The sequence below is a fragment of the Temnothorax longispinosus genome, chromosome 8, assembly GCF_030848805.1.
Source record: "Temnothorax longispinosus isolate EJ_2023e chromosome 8, Tlon_JGU_v1, whole genome shotgun sequence".
NCBI lineage: Eukaryota > Metazoa > Arthropoda > Insecta > Hymenoptera > Formicidae > Temnothorax > Temnothorax longispinosus.
In genome coordinates this window covers 435,057-462,902 of record NC_092365.1, presented here as the reverse complement: position 1 = coordinate 462,902, position 27,846 = coordinate 435,057, and the positions used below count along the sequence as shown (strand labels likewise).

The following is a 27,846-nucleotide window of genomic DNA, read 5'->3' as shown; positions in this document are numbered from 1 at the left end:
TGGAAATAAGGTCCTTGCTTGCAGATCTAGATTTGTAGCAAAAAGATGTAAAAGGAGGACGCATCGTTACTTACGGATACTCTCGCGATGTGTGCATTCGCAGGATCGTAATTCGTCTGCGCTTCTTGCGCAACGGGCCGCGACGACGGCGACGGGTCGCGTCATGCGTCTCGCATACTCGTCGAATCGAACTGTGGTGCAAGGGAAAATAGGATAGAATCCGCGGAGACGTGAACGAGTTATAAATAGACATGACGAACACCTGCCGCGCCATTCGCAATCGTTACGTTCGCTTTTCCTGTCAGAGACACCTCGCTGTCGGCCCCGCTGGACGAATCACCTCACCGATAGATTGATAGCACAACGTTTAAAGATCATCCTCGATTCGCAAAACAACGTGTCCCACAAATCATGCTCCAAGTATCCGACTTGATCGGTTCAAATATATTCTCGAAATTTTCTTTATAGAAAACAAAAGAAACGCCATTTTTTCATATATAAGGGCGATGAGGTATATTTCATATATTTAAAATGCGTCGCTATATTTAAATTCTTCACTATCAAGTTTCAGAATGTTTTGAAGGAATGATGATAATTGGAATTTGACTATTAATAGATCGTAACACGCTCATTAAAATTTGTAGCGCGTGCTTGCGCATGCTTCACGCGTGCTTAATAAATCTCGCGGCTTCCTGTGAGCGAATCCACGATTCGAGGAGATAAATGCGTACGAAATTGACATCTCGCCGAGCGATTAAATTCAACGCTAGGTAACTCGATTTGCAAATTGATGATCGCGCGCTGGATATCGCGTGCCTGATTAAGATGCGGGATGCATGCTCTGTAATTGCGGGGACCGCTTTGCCGCAGATTGCAACATGTCAGAACGATGTTCGCGCGAATGGAGCTGATGAGTAGTCCGTGACATTAATGATCGTGTTAAGGAAATCATATCGCTATTACACCGATTTATTAGCAAAAAGGGATTACTTGCTGGAAGCAGCATGACTATGGACGATCGCATAATTCTCACGATCGGCGAAATGGTCAGATCGAATAACGATCATACGCACTTGGTTGCCTTAATGCGTTGCAGATACTTACATGACGTAATTTCATTCATTCCCCTATTTACATTATACATCCTAATAGGGTGTATTTGCGCAATGTATTAAAACATGATTATTTGAATTTTTTGGATTAATTGGCTCAACCTCCCGTGACATTTACGAATTGTATTGATGCACAACTTGGAGTATATATTTTTATCTCTTAAGACCTTTAATCTTCTTTATTGCGTCGCGATGTCAAACGGTCTTAAACTACTCCAGTTTCGTCTCCCGACAGAGATATTTATTTCATTATATCTTAACTCCGACTTAGTAAGGATTAACAAATAAGTCTCCATAAGAAAAGCAAACAAAGGCTTTGATGAATTTCCATCGCTTTCTTCTCGTGATAATTCTTTCTTTAGAGTCTTAAATTTTTGAAAAATAGATCTTGCAAAAGCTAGAATACGTGTTATTTTTAGAAAAAGATTTCTGGGTAAATCTTGCACATTTATTATATCATCAAAGAGCTTCTTATTTTTGATGTATTATACCGAATCACACATGCCATAACACGTGTTTTATAACCGCATAATCATCGATTAATTCGAGTCAAAGTTTCCCCTCGTGAGAGAGGCAGCACCTGAAGCGAGCGACCGCATTGACGGTCGACGAGTTAGTCAATCTGCCGGCTGGCACCGTAGATAGATCGAGCGGGGCAAGGGCCAGGGAAGAAATAGGATAAAGGGATTAATCGAACGAGAAAAGTTAAAAACCCTTTAGAACAAACCGCGAGTTTCTTTTTGGAGGGAGTTCGCGGTCGAGTTTGCCTTCGATACCGGTCTTCTTGGTTGTCCCATGTCGGGTCGCGTCGCGTCATCGTCGCAGGCAAGTGGGAATGGCGGCGGTACGAGGTGGAGGAGACCGAAGGAGGAGGTCTCGACAGGCCGGTAGTATCGAACCGGCGCCCGTCGCGCACGGCCATACCGTATACATTCCGTATTCGTACATTCCATGCGCGCGCCTGCGACGCGAGCTATAGGTAGGTAGGTGCGCACTCCGCTGTCATGAGTGCTGACAGAAAATCAGCCCGAGATATACTCGCAGGCAGGGTTGCAGTTCACCGATACGATTGATAGGACGACACGACGCGTCTCCAACTACTCGCACGCTCTTGATAATCACTGAAACGGAGCAGGTGACGCGAATGCGACAGATGCAACCCAGTGTATGGGGTGTGGTGTCGGGAAAACAGGTGTTGGGCTAGCAGAGTTCTCGGATATAAAATTAAGACGGGGGGAGGGAAGAGGGAAGAGGGAAGAACCGGGCTGACATGCGGACTCGATGAGCGAGACGTGCCGGCTGATGATTTCTGGGCGAAAACGATGAAGTAAAAGGACAAACAGCTCTTGGAATATGTCGCAAACGACACCACCCAGAGGTAGTCCGACTCCGCCGAGGGTAGACAGCCCTGGCGGTGGCGGCGCCGATGGTGGCGGCAGTCCGAGAACGCCACGTGGTAGCCGGCTGCGGGATCGGGTGAGCTTTTTCGAACAGGTCTGGTCGGCCAAACGTAGTCCTAGCACCGAGGATCTCCTGGAGGATTCGGACGCGCGCAGATCTTTCCGATCGCCGACACCTCGGCGACCGTCTTCCAGGGCGAGTGACTCTTCGTTCGAGGAAAGCTTCGAGCGACTGGTAGAGGAAGGCGAGCTGAATGGCGCCAAGGTCGTGAAATTTGAGAAAATCACCGTGAAGAAAAGCGTACGTGCGATTAGCACGAGTAACGGCGACACCGCGGTCATTCAGCAGCGCGCTTTGACGGAGTCGAGTAGGACTCCCAGCGAGGAGCAGATCCTCGAAGACTCGGCCTATCAGAGTCATAGTCACGGCGTGCAGAGTCATGGCAGCAAGTCCAGTTCGGTCACCTCCTTCACGAGGTTCCCCTCGGAGGAGAGCCTGTCGCAGAGGAGATCCAGCAGTCCTCGGGTTCAGCAATTGGGCCCGGACGAACGGCCGCCCTCGGAGTGGTACGCCGAGTATCGCAGTCAGAGCTTCCAGAATGTCGCCGCGAGAATCGAATACGTGCGCAGCAGAAGCGAGTACGACGCGCACATCGCCGAGATCAAAGGTACAGGTGTCTTGACCTGAAAATCAAGAATCTGGGCTGCTGTCAATTCTCTCGTGTCTCGATATTTCCGACGTTCATGCCGGCCGGCGAGTCGCCGAGTCGCTCGCGACAGTCGTTCTCGTCAAGTATTGGAAATTTTCGCGCAATCAACTACCGGTACTCAATAAAAAAATACTCTACAGGTTGTTGGTAATGATGTTGATTACCCGCACCATATTTCATATTCGATTAGAAAGGAGATCTCAGTGCAGGACGCGCAGGATTATTTAATAGAACATTGGCGATTCGATTGATCTCGATCGGCGATTTCACGCATCGCGATACATTAATTTTAGCTGACAACTGCATTTTTGCAAAGAGCGTTTTGCAAACCTTGCAATTCTTAAGATATTCGCAGAATCGAACTGATTTAATTTTTTGAAACTGTTAAGACTTTTAAATGCTTGATTGATAATTGTACAAACATTATCGAGGCTTAATCTCAGATAACGCCGATACAGAGATCATCGATACAGTTACTCGCAGAGCCAATATATCTCTTCCTGAAAAGTAGAATACAACAAACATCTTATAAAAATGTTTTTGTTTTTAAATCTGTCGAACTACATAAAAATCTCCATAATAGAGTAATCATTTATGGGATCATTGCATAACGTTGCCATTCAACGGCGAGCTGCGTATAAAACTTAATGCGCCTCGTAACGTGCGCTAGTATAATAGTTAACGATGACGATCGTAGGAACCTCGGTTCAAGGCTATCCTTCTATCTCAATCCACATCTTTTATCCGTTCTCTTGTTCCTCTAGACTCTAGAGTCCTTTTACGAGAGACACGAAGAGAAGTTCTGCGCGACCATATATAATGTCACATAATAAAATTGAATACACTCATACGGATGCAAAAATACAAACAAAACTCAGGATTAAATAATCACGGTTAGCGATGAGAATGCGATCCAAAGTGTTTTCACACTTTTAACACGTCACTTCTCGCGCGTGTGTCGAACAAAATTCTGTCGTCGTAGAAACCCGTCGGATGATGAATTAATCGAGTGCGCCAAATTTCGAGGAGCAGGCTCGTTAGCGAGAGGGCACATCGCGCCCACGCGCGCGTTCGAAATACATATATATTCGCGCGTATGCAGCGAAAGGTTTATTGTCCGTCGCGTTAATGACAGCAAATCGAGAACTTCGGACGGGTTCGTTCTATAGCACTCTCGCATGCTGTAATTTTCATAGTTTGCCTGACAGACCACGTGCGCGCTCTACAACATGCGATCTTACCTCATCGTTTATACGAAACATCAATTATCAAGCAATTAAGAAACAATTTCGCGTGCAAATATAAAACAAGTGGGACTAATGAAAAGCGATATGACTATTAATGAGTCTCAATCTTAAAATAGTAAAACTACTTGCAACGAAGTCCTGTGTTTGATACTTGAAATCGTAATTCTATTTTGATAGCATGTAAGATAAATATCTTAATTGTGCTAAAATATCTAATGTGAAATCAAATTTTACCAATATTTATCAATAAATCAAAATTTTTACCAAGTACTTATTAAAGAAGAATCTATTTCAAATTTGTGTTTCCGAAATTTAAATTCGTTTCCACATACAAATTTATTTCTATTTCAAAGAAGCTAATTAATAGAATTTTCAGTGTTAGTGAGATATACATATCATTTCTAACTTTGCATGCATACGTGCATACACGCGACATGCATGTCGCAACTTTTGTTTTTATCACGATTGTATTTATCAGGTTATTTATTAATATTATCTATATAATATCATCGTATCGATCAATGAATATTTGACACGCTAAGCTTCAAATTAAATGCCAAACGGCACCTTTCCATAAAGACTCATAGATATATTTGTACGTCTGATAAATCACTCGAGTTATCGTATGAATGTCAAGGCCATGCTCGGTTATCTCTCATCTCAGGGCTGGCTTTTCGATTGGTGCACGGAGTCGTTAAAACAGTTTTACTGGTCAGACGCGAAGTAGGTCAACGGTAGATCAACGGTAGGTTGACGATCAGACTTACCAAGATAGGATTGTTGTCAGAAAAAAGGCTTCTCTATCATAACAATGTAATATGTTCTATATATCTGGCTTTCAGCACAATAATAGAGCTGGTCTTACTTATATACTTGTTTAAATGCTTTTGAAGGACTGTTTGCCGAAGAACTTTTTTAGAACTTTGAACACATGAAACATATACGTAGGCCTATTCGTTTTAGCTGAACTTTTTGCACTGTTCATCTTTTCTCCTTTTTTTTACGTTGGAAAGAAAAGGAGAAAAGACATGAACTGCGAAAGAAGTTCAGCTAAAACAAACAGGCTTCATGTCTACGTATTTCTTTATCGATGTCTCAGCGATGACCAAGAAATAAACGTTTTACGTGCGGTTTTATGTGCGGCAATGGATTTATAATAAAACTTTAATAACTTCATTTTTATTCCCTAGCAACAGACTCATCAGCTTTTATGACTATGTTTACAGTGATCATTAATTTGGTAGGACAGAATTATAAAATGTTTGACTATAATAGTCGTAAACCTGGTCAAAATCTTGTAGCAATGTCTAAATATATCAGTATCTAAGGAAAATAGAAAACTAATATAATTTTGTAATACAAAATTGACAAATATTTGAAAGAAATAGATTAGAATTATATTATGGATATTGACTTCATCCGTAAATTTTGCAACAATTTTATTCATTGCAATGCATTTCCTAGCGACAATTATCGAGCGATGTTTTCTCGGAATAAAGTATAGTCGGTTATATCGATCTTCGCGAACGACATGATTTATATACAAGATGATTTGTAACTATAAATTGTCATTTTCTATTACATAAAAAATTTTTGCTCGTTTTCTGTCAGCTTAATTGGTTTATCGAACGTAAAAATGTTTTCTTAATTTCCGTTTTGCGTTTGCATGTCCGGTAAAATATCTCTTTAAGTTGATCTTGCCACGAAACGCGTTTATTTTTCGTTGCTGAATCACGAACACACACTCTAATTTACGAAAATATTTTCGCGCCTGTATTTGTAGCGTGTCGAACAATGCATAGCGAATGTTAAAACGCAAGCCATTTTGTCATAATTAACATACAATTATTCTTAAAATATCCATTTATGACTTTAAATGAACGTTATATCATAGTTCTCTTCTTTTTCTTTCTTTGAACACTCATGCGCGTCGATTGTTGCTTATTTAAATTTAACGAGTCACCACAATTGCATAATGTATCGTCGAAGTATTTTAATGACTTCGATTATAGGCAAAGCTACCGCGTAAGACTAGTGTATAACAAGTTGTAAGATTTGTTTGATCATTTCTCTCTCTCTTTCATAATTTATCCCGTCTCATCCGAGAGGAGACGTAGTCTGACCTCATCCTCGAGAACTTGTCCCACTTTACTGGTTCCCTTTCCTTTCCTCGCGTGGAAACCGGACATCTCGGATATTGCTGTCTTGCATGGCTGTCGTAATACTGGTCGGCGACCACAAACATGATCGTGAAATTATTCTATGGTATAAGCCTACTTGCGCAACGAAGAAGATTAGGATATTGTTGGCGCAGAACCAATTTTTCTGTGTTCCATGCATGAATATAAATAATAACGAGTGTCTGAATCCTCGGCTTTCAATTTTTAATTCAATTTTTTAGAAAGCTATATAACAAACAATCCGTCAGCGAGATGCGTTAGGAGATGCTCGAAGATGACTTCGTTACTGCAAGATTCAAAATTGCTGTAATCGAAAAGTATGAAGTACCATAATATGTGGTAGGCGTTTATTTCCTTCGGTGTTCTAGCTTTGTAATTTATTCGCACGACAGAAACAATCAGGGAAGTTCACGAACTCCGTAATCCTCTAAGTTTGAGATGAATCTATGCGTTCAGCTAACGTGTTGGTGGCTATCCGTGATACACGGTTCTCGAGGCGGCACGCGACTGTCTCTGGTTGCTTCAAACGTTTTTGCGTTAAACGGCCAATGTCTATTTACGTTTTCTTCCTCGCGCGACCGGTTGAACCATCACGACAAGTAACGGTTAGCGTGGCGAACGTTAAAAGCGATCTGACCTCCGTGAGTTGATCGTTCCGGTTCAAAGTTTCCCTATCGATCCGTGTTATGCCGTTAATTTTTCTTCTATCGGCCTATCTGCTTGCGTAAAAATACATCGATCGTAGCCGAGAATCGGTTATATATAGCACAAACTTGCGAACAATAAATCAGATGGAGTGAAAGTCAATTTCGGCTGTGTCCATAATATTGCTTAAATAAAATAATGGATCATTATATATTATGCAAATTTTATAATCAATTATTTTTAAAATCATTGGAGTCATATGGTAGTATACAAAATGTTTCAAATATCAATTTTAATTTTTATAATAGATTTTGCAATGAATTTGAAACATTTTTAAAATTAGAACTGTAATTCTGGATTTGTTGATACGCTAACATTTATCGAATTATTCGATACTCAACTTTGCCTATTTGCGAATGCTATTGCGATATTATTTTGGATCTGAACTGTTATTTGCTATTTATTTGCTATATAAGAAAGAGGAAAGAAAAATAATAGCTAATTGTAATACTAAATATTAAAATAAAGTTTATATCTAAAATTAATTTAAAAAATATGATCTTGCAATGTATTTTTAGTTTCCCGACTCGCAGGTCGCAAATAACTTCGAAATTTATTCAAGTCTGCTAGGAAATCTATCGTTAAAATTGAGACACGAGTTTTAGGACACTCCGCATTCGTTTTGGTTCGTAACCCGTAAACTTCGTCCATGGTAAATGCATAATAGCTGAAATTTCCTGTTGCTACGTTGATTTTTACAGCCGCACAGTTACCTTCCGTGACGCCGTATAATGAGACATTAATATACGGTTTAGGTTTAGCCTTTGCCCTCGCCTTTGCCTATCCTTTTTTCGGAGTAGTAACTCACAGACGGACACGTGAACGAACGCACGAGTGCTCTGCCATCCATTCCGTCACGAAAACTGAAATCACGATATTTGGTATAGAACCTGCTGAAATTAAACTTATGTAATCGATGTCTCGTATTTATGCTTACAAGGAAGATGTACTTATTCTTCACGTACAGAACAATTTAAAATAATATCGAAGAGTTAATATAGGATAAAAAATTAATTTTTAAGAACAATTTTTCAAGAGATAAATCACATACAGTAACATTTAATATTTTTACCTTTATTTTCTTTTTAATGCAATCAAAATTATGCGGTTGGCTCAATTTTAACGGCGCTAATAAGATTATATTCTGAAAAACTAAATACGAATCTTTTCAAACAAATTTGAATTTTGTAACTTATATATAGCAGCCAAGTTAAAAAAAAAACGTAAAATGACTTCTGAATATTTATCTACGAAGTAACATTGAACAATTATAAAAAAAAAACACGTAGGTAGAAAAAGTGGATAAAGATAGAAGCGAGGAAGAGATATAGATGATATTGACTCCGAGACATCTGATTAATGTTATCCATATCCTCGTATCACTATTCCGCGATCGATATCTCTCGATTCTAGTAACCGAATCTGTTATTACTTGAGAAATATTTAGCATCGATACAGTATAAGTAAAAATGCACGCATGTTTCGCTAGTTTGGACGATTACGCGAGTACCGGAGTCTCGTTCTCACAACACCGATGACATAATCGCGGATTATCTTGTCCCAGAATCCTGAATGTTATTCACGAAGGCGAGAGTGGCATGCGCGTTACAGAATAACATTTCTGCTCGTTTGAAACGGTATTTATTTTGGATGTCGTTGGCGGGCGTGAGTGCTTGACAAACATCGTGCAAAATTTACTTTACGCGATGCAATTTCGGATATTTTCGAGTACGAGAATACGTTTGGTGGACTTTTTCATGCGCCTCCCGATCAGCTGAATTTAAAATTAGAAATGATACAAACGCGTGCTTCTTACAAAATGGTAGAAATTACACACTAGATTAAATGACGTTGTACACAGTAAAAAACTCGAATGAATCATACGAATGAAGATTGGTTCTTAACTTATTGTAATCATATTGTCATAATTATATTTTGATATTATAATTATAATTATATATATTTTTATAATATATAATATATAATATAAATATATAATATATAAAGAATTGTGTAAGTGGTACTAATGATTATCTTTATTTTGAAGATCTCAAATATTAGAATCATTAAATAATTGTTATATGGGCATATAAATTTTTCAATATTTATGCATTTTCCAGAAAATGTTAACTTGTTAAAAAAATTAGATATTGAGAAATGCCTGTAGGAAGATTATTTATCATTAAAATTATTTTATTCGTAATGAAACTCTTTGTATTCCAAAAATGGTACTTTGACAGCTATAATATTTGATCTATGTTATTTCGCATGTGTGTGATCTCACTTTTGACATTTACGGCAATGTAGATATGAAGGACCCTCGAAAATTGTGTAATTAAACGCATCACAGGCACTACGTCTCGCGTGTTTTGCCGAACGATTTACTGTAACCATGACACTCGCGATGAATGGTAATGAGAACGCGTGGGAATATCCTGCCTTTTCAATGTTACCGGGTTGTACTGCAACGCAACGTGATCTTCAACTTTCGCTCACACCCAGTAGCGATGATAAAACATCTACCACGGATAAAATGACGATAAAGACATTAAAGACTGACGATAGTAATTTCTTACAGTTTCCCATATATCGCGAAAGTTCAATAGGTCAGTATTCCTCATCTAAGCTTCTATCACATGTATGCAAATTCTACGAACTTTCCTCATTCTTTATTAAAACGTATCATCTTTCATCTATTTTAATAATTAATATTCTATAAAAAATTACACTTCTCGTAGTAGCTATTTTGTACAAGGTAATTCATAATCGAATGTTCTTTTAATGCTTTTTCTTTGATCCATATAGGAATGATTTTTTAATACTTATTGAAAATACTACAGTACTTATTTTTATCGTGTCTTTTCAATTTTTAATATTTTTTTCAACTTCAAATTAAAATTTTATCAAAATAAAATATGTTTATTAGTTTCTAAATGACATTATTTTATAATTTATTTTCTTTCCTTAATTTTTATTTATCTCCCAGTTTGTCAATTATTAATTATTTCAAAACTATAAAGCTATTATTTCAACTGTCTTGTTGAGAAAAAATTAATTATAAATCGAAGAATTTGCAGTGCAAAGATTATTCCGTCTTTGGGACATGCACATAAAATATATTTAAATAAAATAATTATATATATATTACAAAAATATTTAAAATATTTCTCATAACTCTTGTATATTTGCTTTTAGCGAATACTGTATCGTCTTTAGTGTTTTCTTATCTTTATATGTACGTGCGAGTTTGAGAATATGTCCTATTAATCTTATCGAAAGGAGAATTTGCGACGCGTAATGTAATTGCAAGAGCGAGAGCTCTTCCAATATCTTCTTAAACAAAATTCAACTGCAAATATTTCCCAAAGCAACTTTTGTGTCCACAGAAAAATTAACGAACTTGTGTCAAAAAGTCCGATTTATGCAACGTTGTCCGAAAGATCAAACGAAAAGAAACTTCTGACGATTCTCTGACTCGTAAAAGAAGAAGAACTGCATCGAATGAAGCACCGTGTCTTCGTTAATTATCGACAGTTTTGCTGATTATAGTCGCACCGCGCGTTGAAGCCTACCTCATGCGTTTGCAAAAAACGATCGCATTACGACACAAAGATATAATATACCGTGGCGAGATCATATGGAGGACTCGATGAAAAGGAACATTGTTTCAAGGCAACGGTATTAGTGCCTGTTGATGACATCAAACGCCGTTTTATTTCGGGAACTGCAGATTTTTGCTTCCAGGAACCGTCGTAACGTCGTTTCGTAAGCGCACATGTGTCGGCGAGTAAAAGAATCCCAATTTAAATTGCATACATTAAACATTATGGCTCAGAATATTTTCATTGAAAGATAAACATCACCCTCGCATTTTTCATACGCAGAAATAAATGAGTTACCGTCTAAAATAGATGTCATCATCAAAGACAGATAAGATATTTCCCATAAATTTTCCCAATTGTTTTTAAAAAAACGTAATAAGGCAGAAAAAACTTGTGAGAAGAAACTCGCATTTTATACAAGAGTTATAAACATCTCTATGCAATGAATCTCTACGCACACAATCTATTTCGCCGATCATATTCATCTGCTGACTTGTACGATTAGTTTTTCCTCTTGCAGTCAGATCGTGTTAAGAACGGACGTGCATATCGCGCAAATAAATTTACGTGACAGATTAATGTTCGTCTCGCGATCATGCGCCTGCGGGTGTATGCCAGTTGCACATTCATTATCGCCTGTCTGCCTCGTAGTGTGACGGCACCATAACTGGGAAGTATAGTAAAAGTGACGGCAGATTTAAAAATAAAACGGCGCTAATGTATTTCGCGCAATCCTTATAATTGATTTTGATGATTCGCAAATGCCCACGAAATCTACGAACACCACTGTGTGTTCTTTTTCAGCTCGACATTCATCATCCAATACACTCATCTAAACGAATAATTTATATCCTCTCAAAAACACGTGTCGCAATTTCAAGAATCAGCTCCTTAATTTCGTGGAAACATAATCTCCTTCAATTAATTTATTTTTACGGCGCAAAAATTAATATTTGTTTCTCGCTTCTTCTTTCAGACGAGCAAGAACGCGTGCAAAAGAAAACCTTTATAAATTGGATCAATTCTCATCTGTCGAAGGTAAGCGTGTATCAAGAAATATATTTGTCATCTTCAATGAAACGCAATGAAACAAACATTCGCGCGTAGCAAATCTTGCCCTGATATCGTACTCCGTTCTACCGGCAAGTACTTGATAACGATAACGATAATGCGACGGTAGTTCTCGATAAGCTGACTCTAGTTCTTTTCTCAAAGTTACGTAATGCTCTCGATCCTTACGTGACGCGTTATAAAACATGACGCGGGTTGCCTCTCGTATCGTGCTATCGAAACTTGAACGGGCTGATCTAGCCCGTACCTGGCTCTTGAGTTTCAATACTCCCCTACTTCCGCATCCTTCAGAACTTGCCTTACTGCGGAAACTCCACTCGTCGTGACATGCATGCATCAGAGGCAACGAAGCTATTGAAGCCGAGCGCCTCGCTCCGAGCGCGTCCTCGTACCGAATAGCCGTTTTGGTAGAAAAACTGTGTATCATCAAACGAAGAACAAATAACATTGATCTATGTAACATACATCGCTATATAGATCAAGAATCAATACGATCGGAAAACAACGAAATTGTAGTTTATTATTATTATAGAAATTTTTTGCAGCAAACTATGGTTGTATTAACTTAAAGATATTATACGCTATGAGCATTAAATATTAAATTATTAAAGTATTAAATATTAATATAATAATTATTAAATTTCAAGTATTTTTATACGCATATTAAATTTCATATAAGCGGCAAAAATACTTGGCTAATTAGATTGATTTCATATCTATTTTTGAGCAGTTAATTCTTATATGATTTAATGATGCATATATACTTTTAAATGTTTTCATGTACTTGGCGTATTTACATTTTGAAAACTTTTTAATAAGATTTTTCTTATTTGTATGTTTGAAGAATATATGATTCGTCGTGATTACACAATTTGTAAATATTCTTTTCTATAGAGAGTCCAACCGCTTCGTATTGATGACTTAATCGAGGATCTGAAAGACGGTACGCGCCTTCTCGCGTTACTTGAAGTTCTTTCAGGGGAGAAACTGGTAATGAAATATTTGCGCTGTTATTTATGAGACAAATGTTAAAACCAGTTGTCTAAAATGCTCGTGATCTTTCAGCCTGTGGAGAGAGGCCGTAATCTAAAGAGACCGCATTTCTTGAGTAACGCCAATACTGCGTTACAATTTTTACAGAGCAAGAAAGTGAGTATTTCCGTTATTCTATCAGCAAATTGTGGTAATCGATTTCTAATTTAATATTTTCGCAGATCAAATTAGTGAATATAAATTCGTCCGATTTGGTCGATGGACGACCGCCGGTAGTATTGGGCCTAATATGGACTATCATCCTATATTTCCAGGTATTTATCGTTATCGTTACGTTCAGATATGTTAGTCATATGTAATGACAGTTATGCAAAAGAGCACCAGTATACTTAGTATTCGGTAGCTGCTTAAATATAGCGCTCGTATCACGTATCAAAGTACTTCGACAAATATGCAGCAGCACCATATTTTTATACGCCGCAACGAGAGTTAATTTGTATTTTCTAATTTTCTTGCTCAAGCTATAATAATTGACCTTATCAATTAACATATTATTTGCGATTAAACAAAATTTTAATCCTGTGACATATAATTACATTATTTTATTCACAAAGTGAGTTTTAAGTTACGTTAATTACGCGACTGGTAAATATTGGGAATCTTTTTCTATATAAATCAAATGATCGTGGCTGCTCGAATAAATTAATCCTCGTCGCGAGTAAAGTAAATTATGTCACTCTGCTAACCGTATATATTTCAATAAACAAGCTACGATCCAAGGATCGCAAGCGGGTGAGTAGTAAAAAAAACAAGATCGTGAATGCGATAAATGATCTTGATCGTTCTAAAAGAACAAGACGCATTGCACTTGCATGACATTGCGCATTCTATTAGTATGCACGCTAGATTATCTTTAGGCTTGACAAGGAAAGAAAACATCGTACCAGTCCTCGGCTTTTTTTTAGATCGAAGAGAATACGAGAGCCCTCGAGTATCTTGGACAAACCTGGGGCAGCCAGAGCAGCCTCGAAAGCCTCGGCTCGGCGGCAAGCGAAAGGAAACGCATCAGCAGCGAAAAATGGAAACAAAGTGCACGGAAAACGTTGCTTCAATGGGTCACCAACGCCTTGCCCAAGTCAGTATTCTGTCGAATTGCTATTTGTGTAATACAATTACAATACAATTACGTGGAGTTTTCTGTTATTATGATGGATTCTTCAGGGACGTTGGTATTCAAGTTCGAGATTTCGGAGAAAGTTGGAGAGACGGAAATGCCTTCTTAGCTATCATCGATGCTATAAAGGCCAACTTAGTAAACATAGCAGCTATGAGAGAAGCGTCGAACAGAGCTCGGCTAGAAACAGCCTTCCAGGTTGCCGAAATCGAACTAGGTATTGCTCGACTGTTGGACCCCGAGGACGTGGATGTACCGCAACCTGACGAGAAATCGATCATGACATACGTTGCCCAATTTTTGCACAAATATCCGGAACCAGGAAACACGGCTCCTGATTCCTTCGCGGCTATACAAGAAGAATACGACGGTCTACTTAAATGGCTAAACGAGAGAGTCAGGCATCTCGAACAACTTGATAGAACAAACGCCTATCCACAAAGTTATCCGGTACTTTCATAATAAGTCCAACAGATTTAGCGTAAATCTTAATTTTAATTTTTTGAAGCCATTTATATAACAAAAAATTATTAAAATTAATGTTTAAAAGATCTCATGTTATTTCAAAGCTTAAAAAAGATAAGTAAGTATAAATAAAGAAAAAAATGTATTATTTCTTATATTCTTTTTCAGGAATATATGTTGTTTAGAGCAGAGACTGATGAGAAATCAATTATATATAAAAAGATGCAAAGTTTGGTCGATACACCTAGTATGATAAGCATCACACGAGATTCTTGGAGACATATACAAATGTTATGGCAGCAAATGGAACTCTTTGTAGGTTTCTCTGCAGTTTCTCTAACTTAAACGAATAGAACCTTGAATTGTAGAAATTCCTTTTCAAGAAATGTCTCATTCTCTTTTCTAGATGCTGCACTGGCTTTGGTTGTTAGATTCAGTGTTACCGGGAGAATTAGGAGAAGTCGGCAGATGGTTGGCGAGAGCCGAAGCTCTCTTATACTCGGACAATAATATACCACAAGAAATGTCAGAAAGCACGGCAAATATAATCTCGAGCAAGCTAGAAGACCATAAAAAATTCTTCCTCGATTTACCGGCAATGACGGAGAAATTCCAGCATGTTAAGAACTCACCGTTGGCGAGACAAGTTCGGCCTGAACAATTAGATAACATGTCCGCGCGCTTTGATAGCCTGCCCGCTCACGCCGCTAAGAGAAGGGTGAAATTAAAGTTCTTAGAGCACAAATGTTGCCTGATCGCTTTCCTATACCTCGTTGAGACCAAACTGAAAGGCTGGAACATCAAATACGGCACAGAGGAGAAAGTGCACCAGATGTTGGAGCAGTATCGCAACTTTGTTTCACGAAACAGGATATTCCAGGAATTTCAGAAGGCTTATTTGGATATGCAGCAAGTTGCGGAGGAATACAAGCGTGACGGTGATATTGGTAAATAAAGATACCTTAGTCGACTATTAGTTGATATTCAATTTAACTGATTGCCAATAATAAATGTATGTTAATGGTATTTACAAGTTGCAAAGAATATTTATATTTACGTATGATTATTAATTAGAATAAATAGTAACTAGTTAATTCAAACATAATTAATTTTTTAATATTAAAATATAATTTCCTAAGTGAATAGCCTTTTTCCTCATCATAATACTGTGATAAATTCGTGCTTTTCAGATCGAGAAGAGAGCCTCAATATTGATCGCTTTATGCGCGAGACGGCCGAAAAATGGAAGAACGTGTCGATGGATCTGCGCTGCGCCCAAAGTATGCTCGAAGAAGTTGTCGCATACTGGCGTCGTTGGACCATCGTCTCAGATGAATTCGAGGCATGGTTACTTCGCGCTGAACCCGCCTTAATTCTCCCAGAGGAAGAAAGGATGGAGTTTTTTCAAGACATCAGCGTGTGGAAGGACAAACATCAGCAGTTGTCGGACACTGTAAGCTTTCTGATCGCCACATCCGACGAATCTGTTGCATTTCGTCTGAAGGAGCGTTACACGAATCTGACAGCGAGATGGGAACAGCTCTTTCACGAAGCCAAACAGTATATGCACGCGGGTGATCTCATTCGAACGAGAAAGGACTACAAGACGGGAATAGAGACTCTGCAGAACTGGCTAAGAGATGCCGAAATTGCCTTATTGACCACCGGATTGAGTTCTACTGAGCGGATCAAGGCTTACGGAGAAAAATTGCAGACTCTTCACAACGAAGTTGAGGGCATTGAAAACCTCTTCAAGAATATCAGTAAAAAGTTCCAGAACCTTATTCAGGATTTGTCCCGCGAGGACGTCGACAAGATGATGAACACTCTAAAGAAAGAGAAAGAAGCGCTTGTTAAGGTACGTGCCTTAATACCAATGCAATTGCACTTATATCACCAATTATTGGTGCAACAAGAATCCCTAGAAGCAGGGCAAAAGGAGATATCTGCGTGGTTAGACGAAGCCGAGAGTTTTTTGGCCAATATCAATCTCGCGGGTGGTAGAGACGCTGTTCTAGCTCAATTAGATCGTCATAAAGCTTTCTTTTCGAGAACGCTTTACTACAAATCCATGCTAGAATCTAAGAACAAAGTGTTCGCTAACATCGTCAAGGCTGTCGATAGTCACGCCGACGTGGAGACCGCCGAAGGTGGAGCTACCTTGAGAGAACTTAATGATCGATTTGTTAAAGTGTCTCAAGCGGCACAAGTCTGGGAACAACGTTTGCAAGAGTCTGTCCGACGCTGGACGAAGTTTAAAGAATGCGAGCGGCAAATCTCCGAATGGCTCTCGGTTGCTGAGACGATGATCAACGAGAAGCACATCGATAACCGTCAATCCGTCGAGTACCATAAAAATTTCTTCGGTAAAGTCAAGGAAAAATGGATACAGGATCTCGTGAAGGCCGGTCAAGATCTCCGGAATGTATTACCAGTTGATCAGCAACTCTCCATCGCAAACACGGTGGAAGCTCTTCAGAATCGCTGGAGAGAAGTCCTGACCTTTGCGCCGCTTCATCTAATGAGACTCGAGTTCCGTCTAGATGAGGCCAGCTTCCTTCAATATCTCAAAGAAATCGAGATGGAGATCAGTTCTGAGCAGCAAGCACTTATCAACAACGATGACGTGGACGGTATTCAGCAGCGCAACAGAGAATTTTTCGTGAACCGGGGTACCGTCCTCGAGGTCGAGCGTTGCCTACAGACTTTGAAGAAAATCAGTGACGCCTATAGCAAGCTCAAGCCGAGAGATACCAGCCTGGCTGATACCGCGCAAAACGCTGAACGTTTATGGGAAGAAACCGCGCAGAAAGTGGAGAACTTGAGGGAACAGTTGCGCGAAGTTCCACAACAATGGGCGACTTATAGACAGAAGTGAGCATTCGTTGAATTTTGTGTTACAAATCGGTGGCAATTTTTTTCTTTAAATACTTGAAACTTGTGCAATTGATTTTAGGTTCGATGAGATGGTGCATTGGATGGATCATGTTGATAGTACGTTGAGAACCATTTTACACGAGGTCAATACACTAGAAGAATTCGAAAAGGAGAAAACTATATTTCAGGTAAAATACCAGCCAGTTTCACATACAATTTCTCTATCACGTCATTTAAATATTTAAATACTTTGCTTCGCCTTTTCTGCATTCCCTCCGGATAGCTCCAGACCTTGACGGTAAATATCGCGCACCTCTATCTTGCCTTATTCCTTGTAGAATTGCTAGGACGCGCTCAAGAGTTCAATGACGATTACTCTTGGAATAAAAATTTTTTAATACCGAATGAATACCGATTTAATCTGATTTGATCTAATTTATCTATAAAAGTTAATCAATAATCAGTCCTTTCTTTTATCATTTCTCTTTCATCTCTTTCATCAAAGGTTGATATATGACTTTAGTCAAACGTAATGAATATCGCAAAATGCTATTGACTGTTCGCAGAAAATCTGCCGTGAAGCTGACAGCAAGCGTGAAGAAATGAAATGGCTGGTTCAAACTCTCGACAACTTGACATTGAATCGTTCGGATCGCGATGCACTTACTGCACAGCAGAATTTGGAGCAATTGATAACTCGATATAAAAACCTGATACCGACGATCGAAATTACAATGACGAAGACAGACATCTATTCGAAGAGTTACACATATCGCAAAGAGGTACGCGAAGTGTGTACTTTATTGCGCAAGGTTCGTGAACAATCAAAAGCCGACGTCGCACCAGAAGTTCCTGAAAAATTACAAAGCGCGGTGGCTCATCAGGAATCCCGTCTTAATCAATTAGAGCAACAGCGAGCAACCATTGTCAGTATGTTACAACGCGGCAAAGATCTTTTGAAAGATCAACATGCCCCACCTTTCGTCTCTTCCGAAGTTCAGCAGTTAGAAACCAACTGGAACGATACGTACGGCCAAAGTATGGAAACGCTGAAGTCTTTGAAGGACTCGCAGAAACTCTGGAATACCTATCAAGAACAAAAGGACGAGATTTTGAGATTGATCGAGCAAGCCGAGAAGGAACTGCGTCAAATTGAATTGGCATCTTATTACGATGCCGCTCAAGTATCTGCTGACCTGCAGAAGAAACAGGAATTCAACGGAAATCTGAGAAAATCAGCCGAGGAAATGATGAAGAAATTGCGCGAGACGTATACTAATCTTTCTCAAACGCTCAAACCGCCAAGCAAGAAAGAGATCCTGGAAAAGGAAGTGACGGAGACCGAACAAAAAATGGAGCATACGCTGAAAATCGTGCGCGAGAAAGTTGTTTATCTTCAGGAACATAGCACTCGATGGAATAAATTTCAATCAAACCTCATGGAGCTCCGATCCTGGATTCAGCAAGCTGCACCCCAATCAGTCGCGAATATCGAAGAGTCCACAGTTTCGCCTGAGGAAAGAGTTCGTCAAACGGAAAATCTACAAAAAGAGATAAAGGAAAAAGTGTCAATTTTAAATGCACTAGAAGACGAATCCCGGAAACTCATAAAAGGTAAATATACCATTTTTTGCTTGGCTCACAATATATTAAAAACATAATTTCACAATACACAAATTTCGTTTTTTGTCACTTAATTTTTATCATTATAATTTCTTATATAGCTATATAATTTACAGATGATATTTCTGCTATTTCTAGCAGGAATTCTATTTTAGCAGAGCATTAACTATCTATTCGCATAAATAATTTAAATGTAATATATTTGAAAAGATTTAAATAAAACTTAAATAAACGTAATTTAATATTTATGCTATAAAAATATTCTAATGTAAAAAGTGCTTATTTTTCTCATATGTATAGAAGACCGTAAGGATATGCCGGCAAAAAAACTCCGCGAGGACATCGAGAATCTTCATAAGGCAGTTGAATCGTTGAATAAGAGCATAGTAACTCAACGTCAATTGGCTACGCAAAATCTTGAAACGTGGAGAGAATACGAAGAAGGCATTCAGAAGATAAAACCTTGGATTGAACAAGCGGAGTCTAAGGCAGCTACGATGGGCAGCAAACCCACCACTTTGGCTCAAGCCACGCAAATGTTAGAATCGGCCAAGGCCTTTGAAGTTCAATGTCAGCAGCATCTTCCGAAGGTTCAGAGTTTGTCAACGATTAGCCAGCAGATAACCGGAAGAACAGTGGCACCTGATGAAGTCGACGCTGTATACACGCGATGGAACGCAGTTCATGACGTGGCGGTACAAACGACGACCAAGCTAGATAAATTAGTTTCATCATGGAACACCTTCGAATCAGAAGCGAAAGAATTTAATGAATGGTTGCAGAATAGCGAAAGGGAAGCTCTGAAGGAACCCAACGTTCAAACACCGGAAGCCGCCAAGTTGGAAAAGGAATTAGCGCAACTGAAAGAATTCAACAAGAGCATATCCGATCATCAGGCCCAACTGATATCGTTGACTCAAGTTTCCGATCATATCAGTCATGGTTTGTCGCTGGACGGCGCCTCCGCATTAAAGGGTCGCGTTGCTGAAATGAAGACCAGAGTAAGCAAACTCGCGGACACAGTTCGACATTATATTAATCGTGTCTCTGACTCGTTGTTGGCTCGACAAGAATTCCAGATAAAGATCAACGATTTCGAGAATTGGATGACAAGACTAAGATCTAATATCAATGAGATCGGGGACGTGAACGTGGACAACGTCGACACCAATTTGCAAACGATGCACGCTTATCTTCAAGAGCATTCGGAAAAACAACCGGCATTCGCGGCAATCTACGACGAAGTGAAACAACTGTCATCGCGAGGTTCCATGTTGGAAGCCGCTGCATTGAACGAAACTTACACATCCTTGGCGAAAAAGTACAAGGCTCTCGAAGATGATCTGAGAGAGAAGAAGAAGGGTTTGGAGAAGTGGATCGAACTTTTAAACTGGCATAATGATGCCAATGCACAATTGAATCATTGTAAATACGAATCTGAAGCCAGAAAACCAAATGTCGCTGATCTCGATAGACTTTCTTCGGAACTTCAAGTTGTATATACAAAGATCAACACTTGGAAGGAACAGGCCCCACAAATGGATAGCACTTTGGGGATACACGTTCGTGACAAGCAAGAGAGACCACTTACCGCGACTTCCTTACTGAATGATCTTGAATCCAAGGCTGCGGTATTGAAGACGGAATTATCCGTTAAACGCGACAAGTTGGAGAACCTCGGTGCTAAGTGGGATAACTTCAGAAAATTGCAGCAAAAAATTACAGAGAAAATCGTCAACACTCAGACGAGCCTGCAAAACATCACGTATGCCGTTGACACTTGCGAAAAACTCGCGCCGGCAATTGAGAAGATAGACGATCTGATTGAGGATCATCAGAGACGAGAACCAGAAAAGGAAATCCTTCATCGAGAAGGTGATAACTTGATGAAGGAGGATCAACGAGCGATAACTAACATTCAGGTAGTGGTCTCTTCGGTGGATGGTAATTGGGAAAAAGTGAATGAACTCTTGCGTGAGCAGAGAAGGAAATATGCTGAAATGGATACAGACTGGAAACAGTATCAGGAAGCCAAGGAGAAATTAAACAAATTCATCGATGAAGCGAAAAATCTTTGCCAGTCGGTCAAAGATGTACCAACCGACATCACCCAGGCAAATGTGGCTCTGGAAAAACATAAGAGAGCTTTGGAGATCTTGAAGAAGGGTAAACAATTTTTGGACAAGATGGACGGCAAAGCGCAACAACTGGCGAAAGAGACGTCGTTAATGCCGAACTTCAAGACCAGTCTGATCGAATCAGACCTATCCGATATACGAAAAAAATACCACGAGATTAACGCCAAGGTGATCGATCGGACTCAAGCATACGAAACGCAAGTCATCATCTGGAAGCAGATCGAAGAAGCGAAGTACGAACTCACAAAGTGGCTCGGCGACACGAACGAGGCGCTCACCGCGGCTTGTGAGCGTTTACTCGACGCTGAAAGCGGACAAGCGCTATTAATTAGGTATCGCGAGGAATTACCAGTGTATCAACAACTTCGTCAGGGTATCGCCACAAAAACCGAACAACTTATCAAACTAAATGACGACATGGACATACCGACTTTGAAATCCCTCAATGATTTATTGGACGATGAATTCAAGGTTGTTAAAGAGGCCGCGGATAAGCTCGCGTCGTTCACGTCAACTTTCAATGAGAAGGAGAAAGGTATTAGACAAGAGTTGAAGAAATGCAGCGACGCAATATCGAAGATCCGCGAAGAGATAATCAAGTGCGATGATCTAACCGGCGAGAATGCCAAGATTCTGCACAGAATCAATAAGTGTCAAGAATTGAAAGCCGAGCTGGAAAAGTGCGATTACGCACTTTCGAAAATTGACGAAAAATTAACGGATATGGCATCAGAATATCCAACTATATCGAAATCCAGCTTGCCGAAAGAGTTGCAGGCGTTGCAACTCCGTAGGGATGGCGTGGTCAGTCATGCCGACAAAGTTAATGCCACGTTGGTAGCCTTCTTGACAAAACTCTATCACGAGAAATTTGGCGCTCTACAGCGCATGGTGGCGACTCACAAGGAAAAAGTAGCCTGGTGCGAGCCCGAACAGAGCAGCGATCGTTACAATCTTGAGGTGAAAATGGCCTCGTTGGTCGATGTGGAAGACGGCATTGCCGATTGTGAAGCACGAAGAGCGGACACGGATAATTCGTTGACACTTCTAAGCACCGTCGAGAGTACCGAGACAATCTCCGCTCTCAGAGAGGAACGCGACAAAGTCACCGCCGACTTAGAATCCCTGAAGGTCAATTATCGCAGGATCAAATCCGTGCTGAAGCAAAATATTGCTTTATGGCAACGGTACGAGCTCACATCGGAAAACGTGGTCACCTGGCTCAAAGAGAATGAAAACAAAATCAGAGTGGAGGCCACGATGCTCCTAAATCCGGACGAGATCGACGCAAAGATCACCGAGACAACGCAGCTTCAGAAAAAGGTTGAGAATTATGAAAGCGAGATGAAAGATTTGATTGCGCTTGGAGAAGAGATTGCCGAAGTTAGCCCAGAGTCCCGCGTGGCCCAATACGTAGGACATTTGAACACGCGTTATCATTCGGTGCTCAAGTTTCTGGTTCAACATCTAGACAGACTCAGAGATCTCAAACAAATCAGGGCTCAATATGCCGCTAATGTGAGAGAGCTGGAATCATGGTTACTAAATGCGGAACAGAAATTGAAAATTTTCGACGAGATCAGCGGCCCGAAACCGATGACCTTCTATCAATCTCGATTGAAAGAATTGAAAGCGTTTGGGGAGAAACGCGAAACTGGACAAGCGATTTTGAATCGAACAGCGGAAGCGGGCGAAACGCTTTTTACGAGGATAACACCAGATCAAAGAGAACTTATTAGAAGTGAGCTGAGAAATTTGCGTAGTCGTGTGGAAGCCTTGGCTGATCGCGCAAACGTGATCTATAAGAAAATCGAGAGTGACATGATGCATCGATCCTCGTTCGAAGACAAGTATTCTCAGGTAAAGCAGTGGTTAATTGAGGCACGAAAGAAATTGGGTGACAAGCAGGATCTGTTACCGTCACTTCAAGAGAAGAAACTCGCCTTGCACTTGTATAAAGCTATCGCACAAGATGTCGTAGTTCACCGAAACATTCTGGAACAACTTCAGGACAGGCTTGGAGCAGCACCGGACGACGAGGCCAGCGAGATGCTCAACAGCGTTATCGAAGCGCACGAGAAGCTATCAGAAGACGTGGATGATAGAATCGGTATAATGGAAAAGCACGTTGCCAATCACGAGGCTTATCTCCAGACATTCGAGAAGATGCGAGATTGGATCAACGCGGTGATAAACGAGGCGGCGCCCATCAGCGAGGATCTCTCAGTAGATCGAGATGCAGCGAAATCTAAAATTGCTTTGATCGAGAACGTGTTGCAACAGAAGCCCGAGGGCGATAGGATTATAGCCGACTGCAACCAACAATTGAATATCATATTGGAGCAAACCTCGATAGCCGGCCATCCCGTGTTGCTGAGAGGTTTCGAGCAGCAGAAGAAAGTTTGGGAGGATTTCCTTCAACGATGCATCTCAGGCAGAGATAAACTGAATCAACTGTTCGACCAATGGTCTGAGTTCGAAAGAGTAGTCGAGCGTCTAGAATCTTGGCTCAAGCAGATCGAAATGCAGGTGAAAGATCAAAGCCTGAAGAGCACCGAGGAATCGAAACGCGCGCACTTACAGAAATTGAAGTCCCTGGAAGAGACTATCGTGGCAAAGAGCGCAGAGTTCAACGCGGCGGTTGAGAAAAGTCAAGGCGTAGAAGCGGAATCTGATTTAGTTACCAAAATATCTCGTCAAGCTACCAGGTATCAAGCGATCAGGAATCAGGCGAAGGAAGCTGTAACGAGGTACGAACAATACGTAAAGGAGCATAATTTGTTCAACGAAAAATACAATCAATTCTTGAATTGGATCAACGAAGCTCAGGAGGAATTGAAGAAACATAGCGAGATTGTTGGCGATCTGGCGGTGTTACAAAGCAGACAGAAGCACATCAGGGATCTCGGCGACGTACGGACTCACGAAAATGCTCGTTTCGAGTCCGTCATCGATCTCGGCGAGAAACTCTACGTGCACACTTCGCCAGACGGTAGAGAGATAATCAGACAACAGTTGAGAAATCTGCGCGGCCTGTGGGACGGATTTTCTGAGGATTTGCAGAACTCGATGCAGAAGTTGGATCAATGTCTGATGCAGTTTGCCGAATTTTCGTTATCCCAAGAGCAATTAACGGCTTGGCTGCGAGACGTCGAGCGCGCGATGCATCAGCACACAGAACTGAAATCATCGTTGGAGGAAAAACGCGCGCAATTGCAGAATCACAAAATCATGCACCAAGAAATCATGTCGCATCAGACGTTGGTCGAATCGGTTTGCGACAAAGCGCAACAATTGGTCGATCAAACCAAGGACACTTCTCTGAATGTCTATCTGCTATCCATCAAGCAGCTCTTCCAGAATATCGTTGCTAAATCGCGAGATTTGTTGGAAAATTTGGAGGACTGCTGCGAGAAGCATCATCGTTTCAATCTGCAATGCAAATGCTTCTCCGATTGGTTGAATGGTGAACGAGAGAAACTGGCAGAATGTAACGACATAACGGGCGAACGATCTGAAATATCTCGCAGATTAACGAGCTTAACGATGTTAAAAGACGGCCAGGCACAGGGAGCGGAACATCTCATGAGGTTAAAAGAATTCAGCGAAACTGTGGCTAATAGCACCGCGCCGAAAGGTCGGGAAGTTATTAACAAGGAAGTGATCAGCTTGGAAAATAATCTGCGCCAATTCCTGAGCGAAATCGGTAAATGTATTGCAAATCTTAATTTGTATATAATTTTAAAATTACATAAAATTACATTAAAAAAATTATCCCTATATAAGTTTATCTAATCCATGATTTTTATTTCTCGCAATTATTTCACTGGCAAAATTCTGTTTTTCAGAATCTGTAGAAGAGCGACTGAAAACAGCTTTAGAGAAATGGCAGAACTTCGAGGATCAGCTGGAAGTTCACACGAAATGGTTTCGTTCCATGGAGGCGGCATTCCGAGACCAACAGCTGCAGCCTACGCTGAAAGATAAAGAAGCGCGACTACGCGCATTTAAAGAAAAACGCGAGATTATCGTGCGGCAGGAGCGAGAGATAGACGAATTCGTAGACAAGTCGCATAGTTTACTGCACGCGAGTGGTATCGAACGCATCAAGCCATTAATTTCCCAAGTCAGCAACAGGTACGTCGAATTATTTTTAACCAGAAAGTTACTATCTTTATATTTTTCACAGTCTTGCGTATACATATACAGTAAAATCTCGCCAAATAAGAATTCAAAAAATTCATTCTCGCAAAATATGGACAGAAATCCTGAAAATAAAACATACGTTTTCAAAACGCAAGACTTTATTGTATTTGTATTTAATAATTTCTAGATAATCAACATTTAATTTCTAAGTAAAGATATGGGAAGATAAGAGTAGCAGTACATCACACGATAAATGTAATTAAATATTTAGATATCAACTGCTGCACGTACTCAGTAAGGAAGTGATAAACCGTTGCCAAAGCATCGTAGATGATCATCGTGCTTACGAAGAGAAATTGAAGGCCATCGATGTTTGGCTTACGCCTCTCGAGAAAAACTTGGCTATCTTGAAGAAAGATGAGATCGGCGGAGACCTCGAAACGAGGAACTCGCGTTTGCAAGTTTTGCTAGCCGAAAAAGAGCAAGCTGAACATCGTTTAGCTAGCTTAACATCTCTCGGCGAAAGGATTCTTCCGGACACATCCGCTCAAGGGCGTGAAGTAATTAGACACGAATTACGAAACGCTCGTGAAAGATGGGATCGCTTAGCAGAAGGGATCACCGAGCAACAGAAAAAGCAAGACGCTCAATCTTTACAATGGTCTAGTTATCAAGAGACTCTACAACAGATTCTGACCTGGTTGGACACAATGGAACGTGCAGTTAAACAAGATTCCTCGATTGTGTGGTCTTCCTTGCAGGAAACAAGATCGAAACTACTCAAATTGAAGGTTTCCCTACATTCTTTTTAATATTTTATGCTATTATCTGAGATTATATAAAAAAAAAACATAATGTGAAAACCGTTAATTACATTATTTGGGAAAATTTATTTCAGACATTACATCAAGAGATCTTGGCTCATAAACGTCTCATCGAAGGCATTTCCGAGAAAGCCAACGCTTTGGTTCAAGTTACTCAAGTTCCATCGGATGTTCATGAAAAAGTCGTTTCGGTTTCGAAGAGATATGAGAAGCTAGTGGATACATCTCAGAAAGGGATATCCAGCTTGGAGGCATTGCTCGATATTTTCCAGCAGTTCCACGATCTGCAGAAAGCTTATCAAGATTACCAGAAGCGTCAATGGGAACGCTTAGCGAATTACAGCGATTATACAGGAAACAAGACTGCTCTTCAGGCCAGATTAGCTAAAGTTATAGAGATACAGGACAGTCAAAGCGAAGGTGAGATAAAGCTGAATGTCCTTGGAGAACATGTCGCGCAAAGTGCGAGTACTCTACCACCTCGCTCGCAAGAATCTATGGAAAGAGATTTAGCCAATCTTAGGTAAATATTTTAAAAAAGAAAATAATAATTATTTTATTTATAAAAAAAAAATATTTAGGAATTAAACGAATGACTTAGTTGTCAACTACATAAATACACGTCGAATGATTTCTCTTTAGATTTGAAAATAAAAAATTCGCTACAGCTGTAAGCGATGTGGTACGTTGCATCGAAGAAAGAATACAACAATGGAGTGAATACGAAAATTCGTTAGAACGTTTGCTCGCTTGGCTTACTGACGCCGAGACATCATTGAAGAACTATTGTCTGAAGAACACGCTTGAAGAGAAGCAGGAGCAACTTGAAAAATACCAAGTAAGTTCGAAATTATTACAATAAAACGTTGCATTACAGAAATGCGGTTTTCTTTTGGCTTTACGAATATAAATTTGATAAGTGTCCTATTTAACGGATATCGATTATATAAAGATCGCTTTGTGTTTGTCCCCTATCACAAAACTTCCCTCACTTATACGAAATAGTAACATAATTTGAGGTGTGCACATTTAAAGTGTCCGGTTATAATTTCGATTAGATGTAGCTGTTTTCTCTACACGCACTGACATCTTTCACACACATGAATATAACACGAATATAAATTTTGCAGTATTGCATATTAATATTGCAGTTTTGTATTTTCTTTGTACGCCCCATACGATAGATCGTGCGAATACCTTTAAGTCGACGAAAAAGAGAGGAGAAAGCCCCCATCTACGCAAACTTTTATCTCCACTCGTAGAGCATAATTATTTCGCACGCACAATGATTATATATAATAAAATTTCCTAGGAACTACAGAAGGTCGCCGATTCGCGAAACACGGATGTGACAGAACTGGTTGCGCTTGGTGACCATCTCGAACAAGTAAGAGAGTGATATGCGAACTGCAAATATCATTTTGTAACAAGGCAAGATTGTGAGAGAGGCGGATGATTGCAACGGCTTTACGAGGAGCCTCTTCGACACAATTGCTCTTTTCTTATATAATCTTTCAGCTTTTATAGCTTTTGTCAGAGCAAATGGGAGATGCCAACGCTTCGTCTTGTGATTTTATTA

General features: G+C 40.0%; 2 protein-coding genes across 25 annotated transcripts in view; one reads left to right on the top strand and one right to left on the bottom strand.

The window, feature by feature from the left end:
* Window positions 1-27,846, bottom strand: part of LOC139818131 (uncharacterized) — a 142,146-nt gene that overhangs the window by 13,477 nt on the left and 100,823 nt on the right. For 3 of the 12 annotated variants that reach the window (XR_011733391.1, XR_011733392.1, XR_011733385.1), the window contains exon 1: window positions 75-1,472. The exons of 2 other annotated variants lie outside the window; for them this stretch is intronic. The gene's annotated coding sequence lies outside the window, so the exon portion shown is untranslated. Of the gene's footprint in view, window positions 1-74; window positions 1,473-18,972; window positions 19,078-27,464; window positions 27,599-27,846 lie in introns of those variants that run through there. 7 more of the 12 variants (XR_011733387.1, XR_011733386.1, XR_011733384.1 and 4 more) reach the window with 5 other exon arrangements.
* Window positions 1-27,846, top strand: part of Msp300 (Muscle-specific protein 300 kDa) — a 94,042-nt gene that overhangs the window by 1,199 nt on the left and 64,997 nt on the right. For 8 of the 13 annotated variants that reach the window (XM_071786632.1, XM_071786624.1, XM_071786625.1 and 5 more), the window contains exons 1-19: window positions 2,439-3,180; window positions 11,933-11,994; window positions 12,922-13,017; window positions 13,093-13,176; window positions 13,242-13,334; window positions 13,986-14,155; window positions 14,242-14,644; window positions 14,828-14,974; window positions 15,066-15,606; window positions 15,850-17,533; window positions 17,616-17,724; window positions 17,820-17,834; window positions 18,103-19,150; window positions 19,460-25,003; window positions 25,146-25,434; window positions 25,715-26,234; window positions 26,342-26,790; window positions 26,910-27,105; window positions 27,580-27,654. In XM_071786632.1, the coding sequence (XP_071642733.1) occupies window positions 2,466-3,180; window positions 11,933-11,994; window positions 12,922-13,017; window positions 13,093-13,176; window positions 13,242-13,334; window positions 13,986-14,155; window positions 14,242-14,644; window positions 14,828-14,974; window positions 15,066-15,606; window positions 15,850-17,533; window positions 17,616-17,724; window positions 17,820-17,834; window positions 18,103-19,150; window positions 19,460-25,003; window positions 25,146-25,434; window positions 25,715-26,234; window positions 26,342-26,790; window positions 26,910-27,105; window positions 27,580-27,654 (12,240 nt within the window). In that variant the 5' untranslated portion in view covers window positions 2,439-2,465. Of the gene's footprint in view, window positions 1-2,438; window positions 3,181-11,932; window positions 11,995-12,921; window positions 13,018-13,092; window positions 13,177-13,241; window positions 13,335-13,985; window positions 14,156-14,241; window positions 14,645-14,827; window positions 14,975-15,065; window positions 15,607-15,849; window positions 17,534-17,615; window positions 17,725-17,819; window positions 17,835-18,102; window positions 19,151-19,459; window positions 25,004-25,145; window positions 25,435-25,714; window positions 26,235-26,341; window positions 26,791-26,909; window positions 27,106-27,579; window positions 27,655-27,846 lie in introns of those variants that run through there. The other 5 variants (XM_071786627.1, XM_071786636.1, XM_071786629.1 and 2 more) reach the window with 4 other exon arrangements.